Here is a 25,241-nt window from a genome sequence, read left to right as displayed (position 1 = left end):
ATGCCTACGTGCACAGTTACTGAAAGATTAGGAATTAATTACCAAGAATTGAACTGAGGAACTGCAACATGAAGATAAAAGTAACACCAAATGCACTAATTAAACTTTTCTTAAACTTGAGGTTGGATTTTCTTTGGACTTCCTCTCTGCTACCAAATAATTCACTCTTTTCCAAGGCTATGGTTATCTCCGAACTCCATCTCAATGTTACAGCAGTTTGCTGCTTTTGACCAAAAACCCAGCACTTTTCACATCCGTAGTTTATTTTGCTACTGATATTAAGATCTAAGGTTCTTAAAGTATATACATGTAAAGAAAACACTTACTTTGTATTCCATTGACTGGAATTTTGTTTTGTTAAAATTTGATGAACTATTTTGATGATGGAGTTTGTTTTTAAACTGACTCTGTAACTATATGTCCATTGCCCATGTTAAAGGGCATGGATCAGTATAGAGAGATGGATTACCTACATTGGCAAGTGTAAAACATATAGCTTTCTCATGGTCATAACGTAGGATGAGTGTCATCAATGTAAGAGGTGCTAAAAACTATCCCTAAAAGATACTGGGCTGCAACAAGGACCATAGGACAAACCTTTAACATAATTTTAATTGGAATTGCTAACTATATATTCAACTGTACAACCGTTCTCTGCCCATGGAATGAGACAACGAGCAAGATGAAGCAAAAAATGCAATTTTTTTCCATTTTCGTTATAAATATGTACATGCTTCAATTTATAACATTTTTACATGTTTTTCTACATATATATGCATGTGAAGATTTTGCTGCAATATAATTTTCAATAACACAACCAGTTATAAAACTTTCTTCTGAGGCTGTCAGTGAGACTCAAAGCAGTTAGTTCCCTCTGTTTTGGAAGGTGCTGTAGCAGCATTGCACAAGAATCGGACATTAAGAAGCTGCATCAACTTATCGTTATGTTATCATTCTTCTAAAATGACTGACTTCTCCAAGTGCAATAGTGATTAATTTAATGTTATTGACTGCTGTGCAAATGTTGGATAGAATGGTAGAATCACCTCCTTTTAAACGTTAGACATAAATTCAGGGAAATGGTCAAAAATATTGAGAGTTTAATGTCAGAATTTACCATTGAGACTAATGACGTTAGATCAAAAATATATAAAGATATTGAAGACAGCAGGGAGACCATTGGGAAACTCAATGCCAACTCATACAAGGCTCTGGGCCAAGTGCTGGAAAGTGGGAATAGAATAGTTAGATGCTTGGTTTCTCACCAGCACAGACTTGATGGGCCAAAGGAGCTTTTGCTGTGCTGTAGACCTCTATGACTCTACTTAAATTTCAAGGGGATAACGCCTGATGGCACCTCTTGTGCTAAAAGGTTCATAGAATCCCTACAGTTAGGTGAAAACTAATTTATTTAGAAAGTGAAAGGAATGATAGATAGCTGCGATGATTCCTATATCTAAGAGAAGAGATAGAATATATCCAGGGGACCGTATTTATCTATTTAACTTAACAGTGGCGTTAGGAAAGATAATAGAATTTTTACCTTAAATTGTAAATGGAAACTGTCTAGAAGCTAGAAATACAATCGAGTAGTGAATGTGGATTTCAAAGGGATTTCATGCTTGACCAACCTTATTACAGTCAGAGAAAGTGTAGATTGAGCAATGCATTAGATATTATTAGGAACAATTTAAAAATAAGGGGTCTTCTACTTAAGATGGAAATATGGAGATTTTTTTTTCCTGACAGATTTGAGAGTCTTCTCCACAGAATGGTGGAGATAGTGTCATTGAATTCTGTTGATGCAGAAGTAGATAGATTCTTGACTAGCAAGGGAGTCACAGATGACCAGGCCTAGGTAGGAATACAGAGTTGGATCCACAAGTCAGCCAGCCACAATCTTATTGAAAGATGAAGCCGGTTCAAATAGTGACATGGTCTCCTTCTGCTCCTAATTCATATGGGAATGTACTTGACCTTTGAAAAGAACTGTTCAAAACATTACCTCTGTTTTTCTCTCTCCACAGGTGTTGCCAGACCTGCTGAGTTGCTCCAGAATTCTGTGTTTGTTTGATTTTGACATTTACTGCACAATGGACTCATGATAAAAGTCACAGAACGTTGAGTGAGTGGACAAGAGGAACAGAATGGAAAGCAAAATGGCTACAAACAGCGACTAAGGGATGGAAGGTAGTTACTCAGTCTGGGGGGGAAGATGAGAATCGACGTTCCATGGGAATTGGTACTGGAACTATAATTGCTCACCATTTACACAAATGGAATTAGAAGTATAATTTCTAAATTTGCAAATTGAGAGATTTGTGTGGGCAGTGGTAGTGGTGTTCAGATGATACTTAGGACAATTGTGGCAAAATACAAGCAAACATTAATAAACGTGTATGAGCATGTAAATGAATTACAATACAGAAAACTGAGAACTAACGCATTTCATAAGGGCTACTCCTATGTTATGCATTAAACAAAATTAAATTACATAGAATTAATGTTCTACCTCATTTGAATTAAAAGTGATTGTGCGAATAATTTTAATTAGAATAGAAATTTGACAAGAGACTGAAAAACTCCCCATGGTGATAAGAAAGATCTTCCATTAATTTTTCATATTCAGAAACTTAAAATGTTTCAGATCTTTGAGACAACAAAGCCCTTTGGCAAAATGGTCATATCTATGTATGCAAAATATACCCACAATTAGTGCACAGCAAGGTAATAAGGTAAATGCCCAGTTAATTTGCATTAGTGGTGGTTAATTGAGGAACTAACATATTGGTCAGAACACCTGCTTTTCAAAGGCCAAGTTCATCAATTAAGATCCCAGAATGTCATGAAACACTTAAAGTAACATAGCACAAAATATAGCATTGAGGCTATGAAATCTTGGCTGTAATGTAGCTAATCGCAATGCAATTGCAACTCCTATGAGTAAACCTGAACTGAAGGCTGATTCGTGCAATGGGTTTGTGTGATTTCTCTCCTCACCTCTGCAGTCAGTCAACATTAAATAAACGTCCCTTTTCACTCTGAGCTGCATGCATGTGCTGCTCCTTTATGGCCAACAGAAGGTACATTGAATGCCATCTACTCTGTTTCTCTGAGATGCTTCAGAACTGACAAAGAAACGACACCAATGACAGGCAGTTAAGTTGAAGTATGAAGCTGCCAGCAATCTACCTGTGGGAGATACTATCAGCTGTGAATAAGAGACAGGGAAGGAAATGACTTAAACAGCTAGCAGCATGCAATTCATATATCCCTAGCTAACACGTATTGCTCAACTGTGCTGAGCACTGACTGAATAGAACTGTATGCATGAGCATTTCATCAGTTCTTCACCTTTTGTTGCAGATTGTGAGAAACTACTTTATGGTTTCACTGACAGCCAAAAATTCAATTTCTGCTCCACCATGCCTGGGCCTTGACCCACTATTCTTAAAAAAACAAAAAGATTTTTCAATGACATCTGCAGTAACTCAAATTCATTCTGCACAGAGGAAAGATTACAATGTTCAAAGATGATCGTTTTGTCTAGTTTTACAGCACGACCCTTCACAGTGGCTCCTTCATGTGGTGACTCCCTGGAATGCAGGTACAGGCTCCTTCATTCTCTGCAGCAGGCAGCTCTGGATGTCCGTCAGGAGGACTGCATGAGACCAGTAAGACGCTTAGCAGTCAATGACTTACCCTAGAAAACAGAAGAGCCATTTTTGAACATAATTAACAAATGTTACATTTATTTCTGGTGGGTACACCTAATAACTAATGATGGTTTTCACATATTCAGTGTGGGCACTGAAAATTTCATATTGTCCTTATTTCAAAAAACACCCAGCAGTACAATTACAGATTTCCTCTTTGAAGTGCATTATCTTTGTTATATTCTTTACACAAATACTGGTGCTATTATATTTAGATATCTGTCCTTTGTATCTCTGGGCTGTGGATGTCTATGTACTGTTGGTCACTTTACTCTAAGTAACGCTCTTCCACCTCTGATGTACTGTAACAGTTTTTTATTTACATCTGTAAATCACAGGATAATAAGTACACCTCTCTCATTACAAGCTGCTGCTAGTCCAATATCATCTTTTGATCTTTCTGACAGCATCAGTTTCATCATTAGGCTATGGTGCCTGGGGGAAGGTTACTTTTATAACTCTGTAATAAGAAAGCTTTGTATTCTTTTTAAAACTTGCCCCTTCTCTCTCTGTTTTTCACAAAATGAATTATTTTGAAATGCCTGTGCCGTTGTGTAAATCAGGAACTGCACATACTGCAGTATTGAGCAAGTAACTGATACAAAGGATTAGTTGAATCACGTTAGTTAAGCAACAAGTGTTGGCCAGGAGTCCAGGAGAACACATTGCTCTTCAGTTAATGGCATGGGATTGTTTATTTTCAACTCAAACATTGGATGTGGGTCTCAAAAATATCATCCATAAGAATGATATTTCTGACTATTTGCACATTTATTCAGACTGAGATTTCAGTCTGCAATACAGACTGCAATATGACCTGGAGTGAGACTTGGACTTGCAACTTACCACAATTAGTGAAATGTCAGATGTGACTGAGGGGCTAACTACAGTATTAATGAGAACTGACTTAACCAGTTTCCCTATAATGTTACTAGCATCAAATCACAAACTTCACTTAAGGTTGGAGCATTACTTTAAGGCAGAATGAAGCAAGATAGGGGAAACCTGTCCAAAGCAATGGATAATAATATATTTATGCCACCTACATTTTTCTCGTACATAGATTTAAAAAAGAGTTCTTATTGTGCAGTTCCACAGAAAGCAGCTGGCTCAAAACGCCAACTGTATATAATCAGCATAACAGGTATGTGCTTGGTATAATGGGGAAGTCCAATCAGGTAACATTTCCCATCGGATTCTATCATCTTGTTCTAGCTGTGGCAGGTTGTAATTTACTGGGAATAGTTAACCTGTCATCTGGGGACTGACTGACTGGGGGTGTATGAGCCTGCTATAACCTTCTGCAGTTAGTCTTATATATGGTACTGGGGTTGAATATCAATTAATTTTGCCAGAAAAGGATGCCTGACTTATGTCTCTCATGGCACTTGTGTTCAATTTACAACATTTCATGGGCTGCAAAAATACTCCTTTCCACAATGAAAATTCATTCAAAATACACCCTTGTTCCACTTCTCTTTTTTAAATCTCATTTTTGCACAAAACGAAATCACGCAGATGCATCACTGACAATACATGGTGAATTTGTGAACCATCCACAAAGACATAGGGAGGGACATGGCTGATGGCACAGCTACCTGAAACACAATTCTGGTGTTTCATGACTGATTTTGTTGCCATCTTTTACCCGCCAACCTTTTCTGTCTGGCCGCCCATTTCTACACAGGCACGGGCTTCATAAAAAAAGGGATTCAGTGCTGGGGAAATAGTTGTGAAACAAACATATTGCTGCCACACCGCAGCTCAGTTATGGACAACGGGCAGTGGAAATTCTCCTGAACAAATGTCACTTGAGGAGCCTGCTTCACCTGGGGGCCCCTTATACACTAATCTAAACTCAGTCATCCATCTTCATTCGTACACTCTCACACCCACCTTCAGTCACTGACCCTCCCTCACTAATCGACCTTCCCTCACACAGGAGGAACATTAGATGAAGATACAGAGTGGGACTTACAGTCACAGAGACGTACAGCACAGAAACCGATCCTTTGGCCTAACTTGGTCATGCCAAACAGATATCCTAAATTAATCTAGTCCTATGTGCCAGCATTTGGCCTTTATCCCTCTAACCCCTTCCTATCCATGTACCCATCCACATCCCTTTTAAATGTTGTAATTGTACCAGCCACCACCACTTCCTCTAGCACCTTCACTCATTCACTCTTCCTTCCTTACTCATACTCTCTTCTTCAGTCACCCTCCCTCACTCACTGACCCTCCTGCATTTTTTACCCTTCTTCAGGCATTGACACTCCCTCACTCACCTTCACTCATTCAACCTCACTCTCACATTCAGTTACCCTCCCTCACTCACCTTCACTCACTCAACCTCACACACATTCAGTTACCCTACCTCTGATTCACTCAAATGTCCTACCTCCGTCCCTGACTGACTCCTCCATTTCGAAATCTGGTATTGTGTAACGAACCAGAATTGGTCAGAGACCTCGAAGTGAAGGAGCCATTGGGAAGTAGTGACCATAATACATTAAGCTTCAATCTGCAATTTGAGAGGGAGAGGGTACAGTCGGAAGTGACAGTATTTCTGTTGAATAAAGGGAACTATGGAGTTATGAGGGAGGAGCTGGCCAAAGTTCAATGGTGCAATACCTTAGCGGGGATGACCGTGGAGGAACAATGGCAGATATTTCTGTGTATAATGCAGAAGTTGCAGGATCAGTTCATTCCTAAAAGGAAGAAAGATCCCAGGAGGAGGCATGGGCGGCCATGGCTGACGAGGGAAGTAAAGAAACATATAAAGTTAAAAGAGAAGAAGTATAACATAGTGGGATAAGTGGGAAAACTGAGGACTGGGAAGCTTTTAAAGAGCAACAGAGGATTGCTAAGAAGGAAATACGCAGAGGAATAATGAGGTACGAAGGTAAATTGGCCAATAATATAAAGGAGGATAGCAAAAGCTTTTTTAGGTATGTGCAAGGCAAAAAAATGGTTAGGACTAAAATTGGGCCCTTGAAGACAGAAACAGGGGAATATATTACGGGGAACAAAGAAATGGCAGAGGAATTAAATGGGTACTTCAGATCTGTGTTCACTGGGGAAGACACAAGCAATCTCCCTGAGGTAACAGTGGCTGAAGGACCTGAACTTAATGGAATTTATATTTGCCAGGATTTGGTGTTGGAGAGACTGTTAGGTCTGAAGGCTGATAAGTCTCCGGGGCCTGATGGTCTGCATCCCAGGGTACTGAAGGAGGTGGCTCGGGAAATCGTGGATGCGTTGGTGATTATTTTCCAGAGTTCGATAGATTCGGGGTCGGTTCCTGAGGATTGGAGGGTGGCTAATGTTATACCACTTTTTAAGAAAGGTGGGAGAGAGAAAGCAGGAAATTATAGACCAGTTAGTCTGACCTCAGTGGTGGGAAAGATGCTGGAGTCTATTATAAAGGATGAAATTACGGCACATCTGGATAGTAGTAACAGGATAGGACAGAGTCAGCATGGATTTATGAAGGGGAAATCATGCTTGACTCATCTTCTTGAATTTTTTGAGGATGTAACTCTAAAGATGGACGAGGGAGATCCAGTGGATGTAGTGTACCTGGACTTTCAGAAAGCTTTTGATAAAGTCCCACACAGGAGGTTAGTGAGTAAAATTAGGGCGCATGGTATTGGGGGCAAAGTACTAGATTGGATTGAAAATTGGTTGGCTGATAGGAAACAAAGGGTAGTGATAAACGGCTCCATTTCGGAATGGCAGGCAGTGACCAGTGGGGTACTGCAGGGATCAGTGCTGGGACCGCAGCTTTTTACAATATATGTTAATGATATAGAAGGTGGTATCAGCAATAACATTAGCAAATTTGCTGATGATACAAAGCTGGGTGGCAGGGTGAAATGTGATGAGGATTTTAGGAGATTACAGGGTGACCTGGACAAGTTAGGTGAGTGGGCAGATGCAGTTTAATGTGGATAAATGTATGGTTATCCACTTTGGTGGCAAGAACAAGAAGGCAGATTACTACCTCAATGGAATCAATTTAGGTAAAGGGGCAGTACAAAGAGATCTGGGTGTTCTTGTACACCAGTCAATGAAGGTAAGCATGTAGGTACAGCAGGTAGTGAAGAAGGCTAATAGCATGCTGGCCTTCATAACAAGAGGAATTGAGTATAGAAGCAAAGAGGTGCTTCTGCAGCTGTACAGGGCCCGGGTGAGACCACACCTGGAGTACTGCGTGCAGTTCTGGTCTCCAAATTTGAGGAAAGACATTCTGGCTATTGAGGGAGTGCAGCGTAGGTTCACGAGGTCAATTCCTGGAATGGCGGGATTACCTTACACTGAAAGACTGAAGCGACTGGGCTTGTATACCCTTGAGTTTAGAAGACTGAGAGGGGATCTGATTGAGACGTATAAGATTATGAAAGGATTGAACACTCTGGCAGCAGGAAACATGTTTCCGCTGATGGGTGAGTGCCGAACCAGAGGACACAGCTTAAAAATACGGGATAGACCATTTAGGACAGAGATGAGGAGAAACTTCTTCACCCAGAGAGTGGTGGCTGTATGGAATGCTCTGCCCCAGAGGGCAGTGGAGGCCCAGTCTCTGGATTCATTTAAGAAAGAGTTGGATAGAGCTCTCAAAGATAGTGGAATCAAGGGTTATGGAGATAAGGCAGGAACAGGATACTGATTAGGAATGATTAGCCATGATCATGTTGAATGGCTGGCATTCAAGGGCTGAAGGGCTGAATGGCCTACTCCTGCATCTATTGTCTATTGTCTATTGAAATGAGATAGGTTTCATGTTGTTGGAAAAAGGGGGAAGGTCACGTAAAATAAAAAAAAGATTAGGGAGAGGTTCGAGTGCAGGAGATTAATTACCAAAGATTTCAGTGAATAAAATGCAAAGGGAGTGCTAACAGTATGAATGAAGAAACAAAGCATTTGTCCAGAGTCACAATTAATCACAGAATAAAAGTCCTTTTACTGAAAGCAGGAACATTAGAACAAGATACAGATTGGGACTTCCATTCACAGAGATGTACAGCACGGAAACAGCCCCTTCAGTATAACTCGGTCATGCTGAATATATATCCTAAATTAATGTAGTACTATTTGCCAGCATTTGGCCCTTATCCCTCTAACCCCTTCCTATCCATGTACCAACCAGAAGCCTATTAAATGTTATAATTGTACCAGCCACCACCACTTTCTCTGGCAGCTCATTCCAAACACGCACCACCCTCTATGTGAAAACATTGCCCCTCAGGTCCCTTTTATATCTTTCCCATTCTTGTCTTAAACCTATGCCCTCTAGTTTTGGACTCTTCCACTCTACGAAAAATCACGCTATCCATGCCCCTCATGATTTTATAAACCTCTAAGATCACTCCTCAGTCTCTTAATGCTCCAGAGAAAACAGCCCCAGGCTATTCAGCCTCAGCCTATAGCTGAAAACCTCCAACATCAGTAACACCTTTGTAAATCTTTTCCGAACCCTTTTAAGTTTCACCATATCTTTCCTATAAGACTTGGAGAAAACAGAAGTCAAAATGGGAGATAGAGTCCATGGTCTGAAGTTGTTGAACTCAATGTTGAGTCCTGAAGGTAGTAAAGTGTCTAAACAGAAAATGAGGAGGTCAGCAGCAACATTTCCTCACAGCTGTGCCTCTACAGATTGACATCTAATGCACTGCTTTCTGAATGCAATATGAAGACCAAGAAAGATGAGATGTGCAGAATGGAATAGCAGTCTTCAAAACCAGCAGGAATCCAAGAGAGTGAGCAGTTTACAATTGACTAGTTAGAACACCATGAAGGTTGGAAAATGCGATTTGTGAATTATTTGGGAGACTAAAATGGTTGAAGTTGAAAGTAAAGGTTCAGAATGAGGAAGCTATAGGTGTCCCTAGGAAAGAGTTACAGGTATATACACAATAGGGAGAGCATGTAACATTACAAAATGTGCAGAGAGATCAAAGTCGACAACACACAATTGAACATAAAATAAATCTCAATAATATTCTTGGGGGGAAGAAGGGTTTTTGATCAGAAAAGAGACGGCGGCTGTACAGGACATTGGTTAGGCCACTGTTGGAATATTGCGTGCAATTCTGGTTTCCTTCCAATCAGAAAGATATTGTGAAACTTGAAAGGGTTCCGAAAAGGTTCACAAGGATGTTGCCAGGGTTGGAGAATTTGAACTATAGGGAGAGGCCGAACAGGCTGGGGCTGTTTTCCCTGGAGCGTCGGAGGCTGAGGGGTGACCTTATAGAGGTTTACAAAATTATGAGGGGCATGGATAGGGTAAATAGGCAAAGTCTTTTCCCTGGGGTCAGGGAGTCCAGAACTAGAGGGCATAGGTTTAGGGTGAGGGGAAAGATATAAAAGAGACCTAAGGGGCAACGTTTTCACGCAGAGGGTGGTACCTGTATGGAATGAGCCACCAGAGGATGTGGTGGAGGCTGGTACAATTGCAACATTTAAGAGGCATTTGGATGGGATTATGGATAGGAAGGGTTTGGAGGGATATGGGCCGAGTGCTGGCAGGTGGGACTAGATTGGGTTGGGATATCTGGTTGGCATGGAAAGGGTTTGACCGAAGGGTCTGTTTCCATGCTGTACATCTCTATGACTCTATAACTTGTTGACTGCGGACAAATAAGTCACTTTGATCCTACTGTTTTGAAAAGGGAATTTACCAGAGTTGAGTTCAGAAAGTGAAAGTAAAGGTGGAATTACACCTACAGCTGATGGAGCAGGAATTGGGCTGTAAATACAATTGAAACATTCTTTGCAGAGATAAATGAAGGGTATTTAAAAAATGCAGGTATTAAGTTATGTAAACAATGATATTCAAAACCTGCCAATCTTACTTGTCACAAGTACTTGGCTTATGAGTTCAGCTGTTATCGCTTTACAATATGATATATGTATAGCATGTATGTTACTGTGAACAAATTAAAGCAAGGACAATGACTACAGCAGCAAAATTGCAAAGTAATCAAGACTGGATACACTGAGTCTACAATATTTTCACAGGTTGTGGGCATAAAATATATTGGCTTTGAACACACACACACACACACACACACACACACAGAAATTGACACAGCACTCATAGCACTCTCTTTCTCTGTCTCTTTCTCAGAAGCCCTTTGCATCAATGTTTCAAAGTTAAATACACACTGGGAAAATTCATCTCCACAAACTGGGAGTTTGGGAAGAAGAAGCCCGAATCTACAGCCTGTCTGCAGAAAAAAGAAAATTCAAACAGTTGTAGAGGATACAGGAAGGAAGCCCAGTACCAATAGATTGGGAGGAAAGTGACATTGGCTGATGACCAGCATCTGGACAATTGGTGAATAATTCTTATTTCCAAATTCAACAGTTCCTTAGCCAAAGCTTTTTATGAGGTAACATTCCACAGAACTTTATTTCTTTTTTTCAAGCTGCAGTATGTGTGTTTGCCTTATTTTTCAAGAGGGTTAATTGAGCAAATTTGTATATTTTAAGCCTTTTGTTTATATTTCATGCTATCTTTGCTTTAGTAAGTTTATTCTCCCACAATAAAACTAAATCTTTTTTAGCGTAAAGGACCTGCCTGACTTGTTTCTGGCCCTGAGCAAGGTACAGTCTGATCGACAATATCATCTCCCTTTTAAATTCAAACTTTGTTACAGCCAATCAGGGAGTGGGAGAGAAAAGGAAGTAAGGCACCCCCCCCAAACTAAGTTCAAAGGGAGGTAGGTTAGAATGGACCAGAGACGTTAAGACGATTACTGTAAAGCAGACAGTTCTCAATGAAAATGCCAAGAGTGGATGTAGACCAGAGAGAGGGATACAGCTGGACTGTGAGTATTTGAGTTGGTTGAAAGGCTTTTTTTGTGCAAGGGATGGCCTACTGCCCAAAGCAAAGAGTACAGAGGTGAAAGCAATGGAACATAAGTTCAACATCATCCCAAGCGTGAATTTCATAGATGTGGGAGCTTAAAGAGATGGAAATTGCTAATTTGCTGAACACATTATTTAGCATCAGAGAACACACTGGCCAGTGAACACACTGCGAGAGAATGGGATGGAGTCAGAGGGAAGGGAACAGGATCAAAAGGGGTGTCGATGCACATACTTTAGTAGAGCTTGTGTTCCTTAACACCCAAAAACAAAAACCTTCCAGTTAAGCTGTTGGACGAGGTAAAGAATGCAATGGGGAATTGGGGAGCAGGACAGCTTTGGCTTAGAGTTAGTTGTGCTGTTGGAGAGAGAGAGAGAGAGAGAGAGAGGTTGCGTGTTTACACATGTTGGCACAGGGCACTGAGTGCAGACCTCAGGATGGCAGCCAGGACAGCTGGCAGAGGAATGTTGTATGTTTTGGAGATAACTGGGTGGATTCAAAACATGAGGAATGTAACTTCAATTAGAATCTATGCGGTGTTTTCACGGAGTTGGAGGCAGCTGTTGAGGAAGGCCATGTGGCTGTGAACGGCAGAACTGCCTGGCCCAGTTCCACACTGACTAGTATCCAAGCCAATAATCAGGTGTTTCTTTGCACAAAGGATACCCAGTTAAATTGACTTTTACATCTTTTCCAGCTCAATGGAAGAAGGCAACTCTATGAACCCATCAGTGCACGCTTTACGTCAACAGTGCCATGAAATTCTTAAACTTACCACACTGCGAGTGAATTTTTCCAGCGAGGTTCTGCGACCCTGCTCATTTTCAGGCTTGAATGGGTGAAAAACGAAAACAAAGCAGAAAGAATCACAACCGGAAAACCATAATAATGTGCAGCAATGTGTGTGTGTGGGGGGGTGGAGGGAATAGTGATGCAAAAATAATCAGGGGAGGGGAGCTCATTCAGCCTGACATACTGACAGCTCCATAGAAACAGGGACACCAACTGAAATGCTGAGGTGGATTTCTTGACAAAATCCCTGACAGAAGCAACACCAAGCAGTAAGAGGGTCTAAGATCAATAAAGAGTATGTACCCTACCATAACAACAGAATATTCAATGAGTAAACTTAGCCTTCGTTTGTGTTCTCAATCACTAGCCAGTCACGTGCTAAAGGTTTGTGGGTGGACGCACAGCTCAGACGTTGTGATGGCTGCTGTTGTTGAATAATTTCGTTTCGCCTGCTCTCAGGACTCACCCATGAATAGTAACCAATTGGTGACTGGACTAGATGTCTGTGACCCATGGGAATGTTACCCTCACTTAGGAATAGAACGAAAGTCACAAAACTAATCGGATTACAGCACTTTATTAAAAATTTATTTTTTTTGTAATTCCTCATGGCCTAATTTGTGACGCAACTTGAAATGTTTCTCAATTTCTTTTTCCCCATTGGCTGAAGAATTCAATACTTAGCTCTACTCAGGAGATGGTTATTGTTGTCTTTAGTGGAAAGGCAAGCAAGTCATGGACCTTGACTTTCTTTGACTTAAAGCCTGATCTCCCCAGTCAGACAGCACCAGTGGAATAATTTCCCTACTGGATATAAATGACAACTCTGCTGATGAAAATTCTCTGAAAACTCATCAAGTCATACAGCACAGAAACAGACTTTTCAGTCCAATCAGTCCAAGCCGAACATAATCCCACCTGCCTGCACTTGGAGAAAGTGAGGACTGCAGGTGCTGGAGATCAGAGTCGAGAACATAGTGCTGGAAAAGCACAGCCAGTCAGGCAGCATCCAAGGAGCAGCAGAATCAATGTTTCGGGCAAGAGCCCTTTATCAGGACCAGCACCACACTCTCGACTTGGCCCACATCTCTCCAAACATTTCTTATTCATGTACTTGTCGAAATGTCTTTTAAACATTGTAACTGTACCAGCATCCACCATTCCCTCTGGAAGTTTATTCCACACACAAACCACTCTGCATACAAAAAAGAAAACTCCCCCATATCTTTTTAAGATCTTTCTTTCCTTTCACTTTAAAAATATGCCTCCTATCTTGAAATCCCCCACTGTAGGGAAAAGATGCTTACCTTTCACCTTATCCATACCTCTCATGATTTTATAAACCTCTATAAGCTCTATAAACCTCAACCTCCTACGTTCCAGTGAAAAAGGTCCAGTCTCTCCAGCCTCTCCTTATAACTCAAACCCTCCACTCTTGGCAACATCCTGTAAATTTCTTCTGAACCCTCTCCAGCTCAATAACAATCTTCTTATAAGAGGGTGACCAGAATTGGACATAGTATTGCAGAACAGGTGTCACCAATGTCCTGCACAACCTTAACATGACTTCCCAACTCCTGTACTCAAAAGGTCTGAGCAATGAAGGCCTTCTTAACTACAAACATCAGAGTTATGTATCTGAACCCCTAGGTCTCTGTTCTACAATACTCCTCAGGAGTGATTCCTGAAAGTTGGTTAGCTCCTTTCACAGTAATACAATTGGACAATAGTGGCTTGGAGGGTCCAATCCACCAGTCACTACCTTCCTCAAATTATCTTTTTCTTGTTCCCCTATCTCCTAACTTCTACCAAAATGCAGTTCTACAAAGCTTTGAGGTCTCAGCCAGCCCCTAGTCCCTCTTATTTGTACTTGGGCAATGAGTGCAGCTAGGCAATTTGATCATGAAGTGCAGCAACAATACTTTTCAGCTAGAATGTGTCGTTGTCTTGATTTCCTAGACACAGGGGCTCCATAATTTATTGTGACGTCCTAATGGTCACCCCAGCCGAGAGAGGGATCAAATCAGACATCTTTGGCCCTTCATCACACACTAATCCAGCTTATTTTTCCAGTGAAATTAACACACTTGGTTTCAAGTCCAGTAATTATCCCAAACATTGGAGGCTGCAAGGTTCTGGGAGAATACCTTTTTTCTAGCTTGTAGAAGCTCCTGATATGCATTGGAACGCAGAAAGCGAGCGTAGCTGTCACTTTTCATCAATTTGTAGATGTGCTCCTGAAAAGGTAAGATTAATGTTATTGAAGCTGTTTCCATCTCACCGTCGATCACATAGCCACTTTCCAAGCATTACTTGGCAACATAAACCTATACATATTCAATGTTATTACTGTGAGGTCCAGGGGCCTTTTAGTCCTGGGGCTCACTGACATCCTGCGAGAGCTGGCCACCTAAAGCAAGAGGACAGAGGCCACAGCCTAGTTCAGGTCCACATTAGGTGGTCAAGGCTTTGAACCAGGTAAAAAGTAAGAGGGCTGGGTAGGAGCATCACATTTGGTAGGTCATCAAAATACCACAAAGGCCCTAATGCCATCAGGAAACGCTGATTACAATTCACCGGCTCCATTGAAAGGTACACGGATCAAGTGCCAGGAATTGAGAAGGAACACAGCCATAAGTCTTCACACAACTATCTTAAAAGAGTCTCTGCTGGATTGACGCTCTCCCCGTGTCACGCTTAAGAACAGAATTTAGAGCTATAGACTTTAAGCAGTTTTACTGTTTTAATTCAGTGCAACTATCTTGTATCTTTTTGGCCAATGAACAATTTCATTTATAAATAACTCAGATACCTTATAAAAACACAACATGAAATAGTACAACACATGAACAGACCTCTTGGCTTGTTGATGTCTATACTGACCATGATCCTGTTCTAAACTAATTCCATCTGTCTGCACATGATCTGTATCCTTTCTATTCCTTGTTCATGTCTAAATGGCTCTTAAACATTGCTACCATATTTATTTCTAATACCTGCCCAGGAAGATACAAACCTATGTGCAAAAACATCTTGCCTCACACATGAAATGTTCCCCCTCACTGTAATCGCTGCTGCCTAGTAATTGACATTTCAACCCTGGGACTCCGATTATCCACTTTCTCCACGACTCTCAGAATTTTACATACTTCTATCAAGTCACCCCTCAGCATCCAATGCTCTAGCAAAAACAATCAAAGTCAGTCCAACCTCTCCTTGTAGCTAGTGCACTCCAATCCAAGCAACGTCACAGTGATCTCTTCTGAACCCTCTCTGAAGCCTCTACCTTCCTTTAATGTGGTGACCAGAACTGCACACAGTATTCTAAAGGTGGCCTGACACCAAAACCTTATACAGTTGAGCAAAATTTGCCAATTTTTATATTTAGTGCCCTGACCAATTACGGCAAGTATACAGCACACCTTCTTTACCACCTTATCCAGTTGAGTTGCCACTTTTGGGGAGCAATGGACTTGCACCTCAAGATCCCTCTGTATATCAATGCTCCTCCAGGTCCTGCCATTTACTGTATACTTTCCACCTGCATTTGGCCTCCCAAAATGCATCATCACATACTTGCCCAGATTAAAATTCACTTGCCATTTCTTTGCTCAACTTTCCAGCTGATCCATATCCTGCAGCATCCTTAGATAACCCTCCTCAGTATCCGCCACTCCACCAATTTCCATGACGTCTGCAAATTTACTCATCAGACCACTGACATTTTCATTCAGATCATTGATTTACATTACAAACGACGGAGATCCAGCATTGATCCTTGCAAAACAACACTGGTCACAGAACTCCAGTCAGAAAAATACTCCTCCATAACTATCCTCTGTCTTCTATGACCAACCCAATTTTATATCTGGCTTGCCAACTCATAGAATCCTTACAGTGTGGCAACAGGCCCTTCGGCCCAACAAGTTCACACCGACCCTCCAGGCCCATTCCCTTACATTTAACCCCTGACTAACGCACCCAACCTACACGTCCCTGAACACTGTGGACAATTTAGCACAGCCAATTCACCCAACCTGTACATCTTTGGATTGTGGGAGGAAACGGGAGCACCCGGAGGAAACACATGTGAACACAGGGAGAATGTGCAAACTCCACACAGACAGTCATCCAAGGCCGGAATCGAACATGGGTCCCTGGTGCTGTGAGCCACAGTGCTAACCACTGAGCCACCATGCTGTCCCAAACTCACCATGGTATCTATGTGATTTGACTTCCTGGACCAGTCTACCATGAGCTACCTTGTCAATTATTTTCGTGAAGTCCATGTAGACAACATCCACAACTTTACCCCCATCAATCATCTTTGTCACTTACTCAAAAAACCCAAATCAAAATTTGTGAGACAAGACCTCCCCTGCATAAAACCATGGTGACAATTCTTAATAAGTCTAATCTTCTTCTAAATGCAAATAAAACCTGCTCCTAAAAATCTTCTCTAATGATTTCCCTCCCACTGATGTAAGGGTCATCATCAGGTCATAGAGATGTGCAGCCTTTGGTCTAAATTGTCCATGCTGACCAGATATCCTAAATTAATCTAGTCCCATTTGCCAGCATTTGGCCCATATCCCTCTAAACCCTCCCTATTCATATTGCCATCCAGATGCCTTTTAAATGTTGTAATTGTACCATCTTCCGCCACTTCCTCTGGCAGCTCATTCAATGCATGCACCACCCTCTGCATGAAAACTTTTCCCCTTAGGTCTCTTTTTAGGCGGAAGATGAGGCCCTCTTCCTCCAGGCGTCACAAAGAAGAGTCAACATTTGAGAGGTCGTATTATGCTTGATCCAACTTATGGAATTATTTCAGGAGGGTTAACAAACAATGATAATGTTGTAGGTATCATTTATTTAGGTTTTCCAATCAGCCTATAATTTATAAACCAGTGATGCAGCGTTCTGTTAGAATGGTACAATACGGACAAAAAAAAAAATCCTTTTGGCTTATTAATGCTTGCTCATTGCAAGAGCAACTGAACCAGTCCCATTTCAATGTCTTTCCCCAACTGTACTCATTAACAGGACACATTTTGTCTTGTGTACTTGGCCAAGCAATTTATCACAAACAAGATTCATTGGTACCTCAATTTACATTAACCCAGAGAGTAAATCATCTAAGTTTCAGTCAGTACGGAATACAACAGCCAAAACGGTTCAATAAGTGCATCTCAGCTGGAACACAGAACGGACCAGTGCCACGTGAATGGAAACTCTTTGAGTATTACTTTAAATTCGGAGTGGAACGTAGAACATAGAACAATACAGCGCAGAACAGGCCCTTCGGCCCTCGATGTTGCGCCGACCTGTGAACTATTCTCAGCTCGTCCCCCTACACTATCCCAAAATTACCCATGTGCTTACCTAAGGATTGTTTAAATCTCCCTAATGTGGCTGAGTTGACTACATTAGCAGGTAGGGCATTCCACATCCTTACCACTCTCTGCGTAAAGAACCTGCCTCTGACATCTGTCTTAAATCTATCACTCCTCAATTTGTAGCTATGCCCCCTCGTACACGCTGACGTCATCATCCTAGGAAAAAGACTTTCACTGTCTACCCTATCTAATCCTCTGATCATCTTGTATGTCTCTATCAAATCCCCTCTTAGCCTTCTTCTTGCCAATGAGAACAGGTTCAAGTCTCTCAGCCTTTCCTTATAAGACCTTCCCTCCAGACCAGGCGACATCCTGGTAAATCTCCTCTGCACCTTTTCCAATGCTTCCACATCCTTTACGAAATATGGGGACCAGAACTGTACACAATACTCCAAGTGCGGCTGCACCAGCGTTTTGTATAGTTGCAGCATGATATTGCGGCTCTGGAACTCAATGGTATGCCTTCTTAACAGCACTATCCACCTGAGTGGCAACTTTCAGGGATCTATTTACATGGACTCCAAGATCACTCTGCACATCCACACTACCAAGAATCTTTCCATTGACCAAGTATTCTGCCTTCCTGTTATTCCTCCTAAAGTGCATCACCTCACATTTAGCTGCATTGGATATATGATGGTACAAATATCTGAATTCTTAGAACAATACCATCTATCTCAACATTAACATTGCAATAACTTAAGATCAACATTTATCTCATGTTCTTCACTTGATACAACTGAGTCTGCGTCTGGATGGGACGCTTGTTAAGCCACTTCACAGGGCAGCTAAGAGTCAGCCACAGTGCTGTTAGCCTGGAGGCCAGGCCATCAATACTGGTTTCATGATCACTATTAACTTTTAAAATTGTGGATTTTTACTGAATTCCAATTTCACAATCTGCTGCAATGAATTTCAAAATCAAATTCCTTAGAGGATTAGCTCAGGGCTCTCAATTTCTAGTTCAATGACATTACCATAATACCACAACCTCACCGCTGCCTTTATAAAAGGAAAATTTTGTTTGACCAATTTATCAGCGTTTTCACAGAACCATAGACACCCTACAGTCAGGAAGCAGGCCATTCGGCCCATAGAGTTTACACCAACCTTCCAAAGAGCATCCACTGCAGACCCACCCACCATACCCGACCCTATCCCTGCATTTCCCATGGCTAACCCACCTAGATTGCACGTCCGTAGGCAATTCAACATGGCCAATCCAGCTAAGCTGCATATCTTTGGACTGCGGGAGAAAGCCAGAGCACCCGAACGAATTCCTCGCAGACACGGGGAGAATGTGTAAACTCCCCACAGACAGTCGCCCAAGGCTGCAATTGAACGGGTCCCTGGTGCTGTGAGGCAGCAGTGCTAACCACTGAGCCACTGTACCATTCATTTTATGAAAATGCAACTCATTGGATATAAAGCAAAGGAACAGTGGATGCAATGGATTTTCAAAACGCACTTAATAAGTTGCCACCTACAAGTTAACACACGTGATAAAGGCTTGTGGAGTTAGCAGTGATATATTAGTGTGAATCAAGGATTGGTTAAGGGACAGGAAGTGTAAGGTAACTGAAGCATTTTCGGGTTGACTAGTGGACTGCCACAGGAATCAAGGCTGAGGGCTCAGCTATTTACAATCTTTCTCACTGGCCTAGTTAAGAGGCAGGGAGTAATGTGTGTAAATTTACTGACAATCCAAAGCCAGATGGGAAGGAGGACACAAGGAGACTGCAAGTGTGACATACCTAAAGATGCTACGGGGTCAAACAAATGCCCATTTGGACATTATACTTTATTAAGTCTGCCACTAATAACTAAGTGAGATATTGCACTGGGCATTGTTCCAATCCGTGGCCACGTTGTTATGTGCTGCCTCTGATTGGTATGGTTGGTTTGTAACCAGATGACTCCAATGACTCAGAGGCTGGGAAATATTTTCTGCCAACTTCTTTGCTGCCATATCAAAAACAATCCAGCTGCAGCGATTAAGTATTGAGAATTGCAGCTTCCCATGTCTAGTAATACTCGAAGCAGACAAAGTACTTGGCTAGTTTCTCTGGAACAAGTCACAAGAGTCTATATTTTGCTCTCTTGCTGTTTTGGTGGATTATATCTGCAGGTAGCATTTACAGCTGCTGTTCTTTCACATTACCAAGCCTCTTCACCTGCAACTTGCTCTATTATCATCAAGTATGGATTCTAACAATCCTCAAAGCAGATTTATAATTATCTCCATAGGGTTTGTGAATTGTAGGAAGAATTCTCAGTGTACACATTTAACACAGGGTCGAAATGTGTGGTGCTGGAAAAGCATAGCCAGTCAAAATGTCGACGCTCCTGCTCCTCGGATGCTGCCTGACCGACTGTGCTTTTCCAGCACCACACATTTCGACTCTGATCTCCAGCACCTGCAGTCCTCACTTTCTCTTAGCATTTAATGTAGGGTCAAATAATACAAAAGGAGGTCAAATGAATAACTAGGAACATAGGCCCTCCCTAACGCCCTCCCAGGAGAGAGGTGCGAGGGGCGGGGGTTGGGTGGGGTGGGGGGGGGGGGAGGTGGGTGGAAATATCAACTGGAAACTTGGAAAAATGAAACAGAGGCTTACCTAACTCAATCTAGATTGGAAACTCACTTTACATTAATTCATTGGAAACTGGAAACATTAAAAATGTAAAAGGTGCTTCCACAGCACATTACTGTAGGTACATTTCTGCCTCAGTATTGTAATTAACTACTTAACACCAAAGTCCTATTCATCAGTGCATGATTTATAGTTTATGAAATTTCAAATTTCAGACTGGTCCTCAGTCTGAATTTTAAAAACTTTCTTGCAACAACAACTTGGCAGTGTAGCTATCTGCTAAGCACGATGTCATGGAACAAGGACAAAAGCTAAAACACAGGAATTAATAGTTTTGCAAATGTCTGGATATCTGTTTAAGTTTTACTCTGTTATTCCTATCTGATGGCAACCTGAGTGACTTATTGGAATAAAGGTTTGGATTAGGGAGAGATTGCAGCCATCGGGACTATTTGTATTGGGGCTGGAAGGGAGGAGGTGGTTAGTGTATGGTTTCATGTGGAAATGTGGGAGATCAGAGATGTGTTATTCCCAGGTAAGCTGGTTGGACATGGAGATAAAAAACCCACCCCTTGCCACATGGAATTGTCCCTTCTCAATCTTTACCTGCTGGGTTTCTAGAGGCCTTTGAAACCCACGAATTATAGAATGGTTATATCACAGAAGGAGGCCATATGGCCCATTGTGCATGTACTAGCCCTCTGGTGGGGCAATTCACCTGCAGCTACCCCGATGTCTTTTCTCCCAAAGCACTGCACATTTTTTCTGTTTAGATAATAATTCAATTCCTTTCTGAAAATCTTGTTTGAATCTGATTGTGGCACATTCTCAGACAGCACACTCAAGACACCGAGCACTCAGTGCATGAAAAACAAAACTTCTCCTCATTTCGCCATCGATTCTTTTGCCAATTTAGCTTGAATTAGTGCCCTCTGAGTCTAATTCCTTCAACTAATGGAACACTTTCTCTCTACCTATTATGTCAGACCTTTCATGATTTAGAACACCTCAACTGAACCTTCTCTCACCCTCCTATTCTCCAATGAGAACATCTAACTTCTTCAATTTATCTTCATAACTGTCATTTCTCATCCCAAGGACCATTCTTCTGATCGTTTTTTGCATCCTCCCCAAAGCCTCCGTGTTCTTCCTAAAGCATGATGCCTAGAATGAGATACAATCCTCCAATTAAACCCAACTTGTGTTTTACATTGGTTGAATTGAACTTCCTTGCTCTAGTACTCTATACTCCTACAGACAAAGCCCAGGATGCCATATGCCTTATTAACAACTCTTTCAACCTGTCCAGCATCCATAAATGGTTTCTATACATATATTCCAAAGTCTCTCTCCTCCTATGCCCCAGTTTCCATGTTACTAATGATCATGTCTGGAGGAAGTATCTTTGGTTGCAAGTCCTATCACATTGCATGGATTGGCTGGCGTGAGAGTTTGAGGCAGTGATGAACTTATAAGAGCTAGAGGGTATGATAGATGGCAGTTATACAAAGGGAGAAAAGCCGCAGATACAGTCGGGTTAACTCCAGGAAAGGTAGGAGGGGTAGGCAGTTAGAGCAGGAGTCTCCTGTGACTATCCCCAGCTCAAACAAGTATGTTGTTTTGAAAATATAGGGGGGTGATGGACTCTCAGGGGAATGTAGCACAAACAGCCAAGTTTCTGGCATCGAGACTGGTTCTAATGTAATGAGGGTTATGTCAGGTACAAGCGATCGATTGTGATAGGGGACTCTCTAGTCAGAGGCACAGACAGACGTTTCTGCGGCCAGCAGTGAAAAATCAGAATGATGTGTAGCCTCCCTGGCATCAAGATAAAGACTATCTCAGAGAGGGTACGGAATGTTTTCAAAGGGGGAGGGACCAGCAAGAGGTCATTTTACACATTGGAACTAACGACATGGGAAAGGAAATGGTTGAGATTCTGAAGGGAGAATATAAAAAGTTAGGCAGGAATTTAAAAAGGAGGTCCTCAAGGGTAGTCATATCTGGATTACTCCTGGTGCTATGAGCTACTGAGGGTATGAATAGGAGAATGCGTGTCAAGGGGAGAAGGGTTCACATTTTTGTATCATTAGAATCTCTTCTGAGGTAGAAGTGACCTGTACAAGAAGGACAGATTGCACCTAAATTGTAAGGGTACTAGTATACCGGCAGGGAGATTTGCTAGAGCTGCTTGGGAGGATTTAAACTAGTAAGGTGGGACTCGGAGATAGTGAGAAAAGAGATCAATCTGAGACTGTAGAGTTGGGAAAAGGAGCCAGTCCAACAGTCAGGGCAAGGAAGAATAAAGCAGAAAACAAGGTAGAACTGATAAATTAAACTGCATTTACTACAATGCAAGGGGCCTAACAGGGAAGGCAGATGGACTCGAGGCATGGTTAGGAACATGGGACTGGGATATCATAGTAATTATAGAAACATGACACAGGGATGGACAGGACTGGCAGCTTAATGTTCCAGGATACAAATGTTATAGGAAGGAGAGAAAGGGGGACAAGAGAGGAGGGGGAGAGGCATTTTTGATAAGGGATAGCATTACTCCTGTACTTAGGGAGGATAATCATGGGAATACATCCAGGGAAGTTATTTGGGTTGAACTGAGAAATAAGAAAGAGGTGATCACCTTATTAGGGTTGTATTATAAACCCCCTAATGGTCAGCAGGAAATTAAGAAACAAATTTGTATGGAGATTTCAGTTATCTGTAAGAATAATAGGGTGGTTATGGTAGAGGGTTTTAACTTTCCAAACATAGACTGGGACTGCCATAGTGTTAAGGGTTTAAATGAAGAGGAATTTGTTAAGTGTATACAAGACAACTTTCTGATTCAGTACGTGGATGTACCTACTAGAGAAGGTGCAAAATTTGACCTACTCTTGGGAAATAAGGCAGAGCAGGTGACTAAGGTATCAGTGGGGGAGCACTTCAGGTCCAGCAACCATAATTCTATTAATTTTTAAATAATAATGGAAAAGAGTAGACTGGATCTAAAAGTTGAAGTTCTAAGTTGGAGGAAGGCTAATTTTGACAGTATTAGGCAAGAACTTTCAAAAGCTGATTTGGGGGCAAATGTTCGCAGGTAAAGGGACGGCTGGAAAATGGGACGTCTTCAGAAATGAGATAGCGATAGTCCAGAGAAAATATATTCCTGTTAGGGTGAAAGGAAAGGCTGGTAGGTCCAGGGAATATTGGATGACTGGAGAAATTTAAGTTTAGGTCAAGAAAAAGAAGGAAGCATATGTCAGGTATAGACAGCAGAGATTGAGCCAATCCTTAGAACAATATAGAGGCAGTAGGACTATACTTAAGAGGGAAATGAGGAAGACAAAAAGGGGACCTGAGATAGCTTTGGCAAATAGGGTTAGGGAGAATCCAGAGAGATTTTATAAATACATTAAGGACAGAAGGGTAACTACGCAGAGAGTAGGGCCCCTCAAAGATCAGGAAGGTAGCCATGTGTGTAGCCGCAGGAGATGGGGGAGATACTAAACAAATATTTTGCGTCAGTGTTTACTGTGGAAAAGGACATAGAAGATATAGAATGTGGGGAAATAAAATGTAACATCTTGAAAAATGCCTATAACATAGAGGAGGTAGTGCTGGATGTCTTGAAATGCATATAAGTAGATAAATCCCCAGGGCCAGATTCGGTGTGCCCTAGAACTCTGTGGGAAGCTAGGAAAGTGATTGCTGGGCCCCTCACTGAGATATTTGTATCCTTGATAGTCACAAGGAAGGTGCCAGAAGACTGGAGGTTGGCAAACGTGGTGCCACTGTTTAAGAAGGGTTGTGAGGACAAGCCAGGGAACTATAGACCAGTGAGCTTGACGTCAGTGGTGGGCAAGTTGTTGGAGGGAATTCTGAGAGAACAGGTTAACAAGTATTTGGAAAGGCAAGGACTGATTATGGATAGTCAGCATGGCTTCATGCATGGGAAATCATGTCTTACAAATTTGTTTGAGTCTTTTTGAAGAAGTAACAAAGAGGTTTGATAAGGGCAGAGCAGTAGATGTGATCTATGTGGACTCCTGTAACCTATGTGGACTTCACTAAGAGCTCAACAAAGTTCTTCATGGAAAACTGGCTAGCAAGGTTAGATCTCACGGAATCTAGGGAGAACGAGCCATTTTGATGCAGAACTGGCTCAAAGGTAGAAGTCAGAGAGTGGTGGTGGAGGGTTGTTTTTCAGACCGGAGGCCTGTGACCAGCAGTGTGCCACAAGTATCGGTGCTGGGTCCACTACCTTTTGTCATTTACATAAGGGATTTGGATGTGAGCGTAAGAGGTATAGTTAGTAAGTGAGCAGATGACACGAAAATTGGAGGTGTAGTGGACAGCGACAAAGCTTACATCAGAGTACACCAGGATCTTGGTCAGATCAGCCAATGGGCTAAGGGGTGGCAGAGGGAATTTAATTCAGATAAATGTGAGGTTCTGCTTTTTGGAAAGGCAAATCATAGCAGGATTTATACACTTAATGATAAGGTCCTGGGGAGTGTTGCTGAACAAAGAGACCTTGGAGTGCAAGTTCATAGCTCCTTGAAAGCGGAGTCATAGGATAGTGAAGGCAGCATTTGGTATGCTTCCCTTTACTGGTCAGAGCATTGAATATAGGAATTTGGAGATCATGTTGTGGCTGTACTGGTTCAGCCACTTTTGAAATACTGTGTGCAATTCTGGTCTCCTTCCTATCGGAAGAATGTTGTGAAACGTGAAAGGGTTCAGAAAAGATAAACAAGAATGTTACCAGGGTTGGAGGATTTGAGCTGGAAGGAGAGGCTGAATAGGCTGCGGCTATTTTCCCTGGAGCATCGGGGACTGAGCGCTGACCTTATAGAGGTTTATA

General features: G+C 41.8%; 1 protein-coding gene across 4 annotated transcripts in view; it reads right to left on the bottom strand.

Annotated features, from left to right (window-relative positions):
- Nucleotides 1–1,690: 1,690 nt before the first annotated feature.
- Nucleotides 1,691–25,241, bottom strand: part of LOC122553806 (regulator of G protein signaling 6-like) — a 618,547-nt gene continuing 594,996 nt past the window's right edge. For all 4 annotated transcript variants that reach the window (XM_043698155.2, XM_043698156.2, XM_087990093.1 and 1 more), the window contains 3 exons: nt 14,532–14,621; nt 12,368–12,421; nt 1,691–3,703 (listed from right to left, as the gene is read on the bottom strand). In XM_043698155.2, the coding sequence (XP_043554090.2) occupies nt 3,653–3,703; nt 12,368–12,421; nt 14,532–14,621 (195 nt within the window). In that variant the 3' untranslated portion in view covers nt 1,691–3,652. The remainder of the gene's footprint in view (nt 3,704–12,367; nt 12,422–14,531; nt 14,622–25,241) is intronic.

This window comes from Chiloscyllium plagiosum, unplaced genomic scaffold (assembly GCF_037043375.1).
Source record: "Chiloscyllium plagiosum isolate Xiang-an unplaced genomic scaffold, Cpla_swu_hap1 HiC_scaffold_8, whole genome shotgun sequence".
NCBI lineage: Eukaryota > Metazoa > Chordata > Chondrichthyes > Orectolobiformes > Hemiscylliidae > Chiloscyllium > Chiloscyllium plagiosum.
Note: the sequence above shows the minus strand (reverse complement) of the source record. Positions and strands in the feature narration are given on the sequence as shown.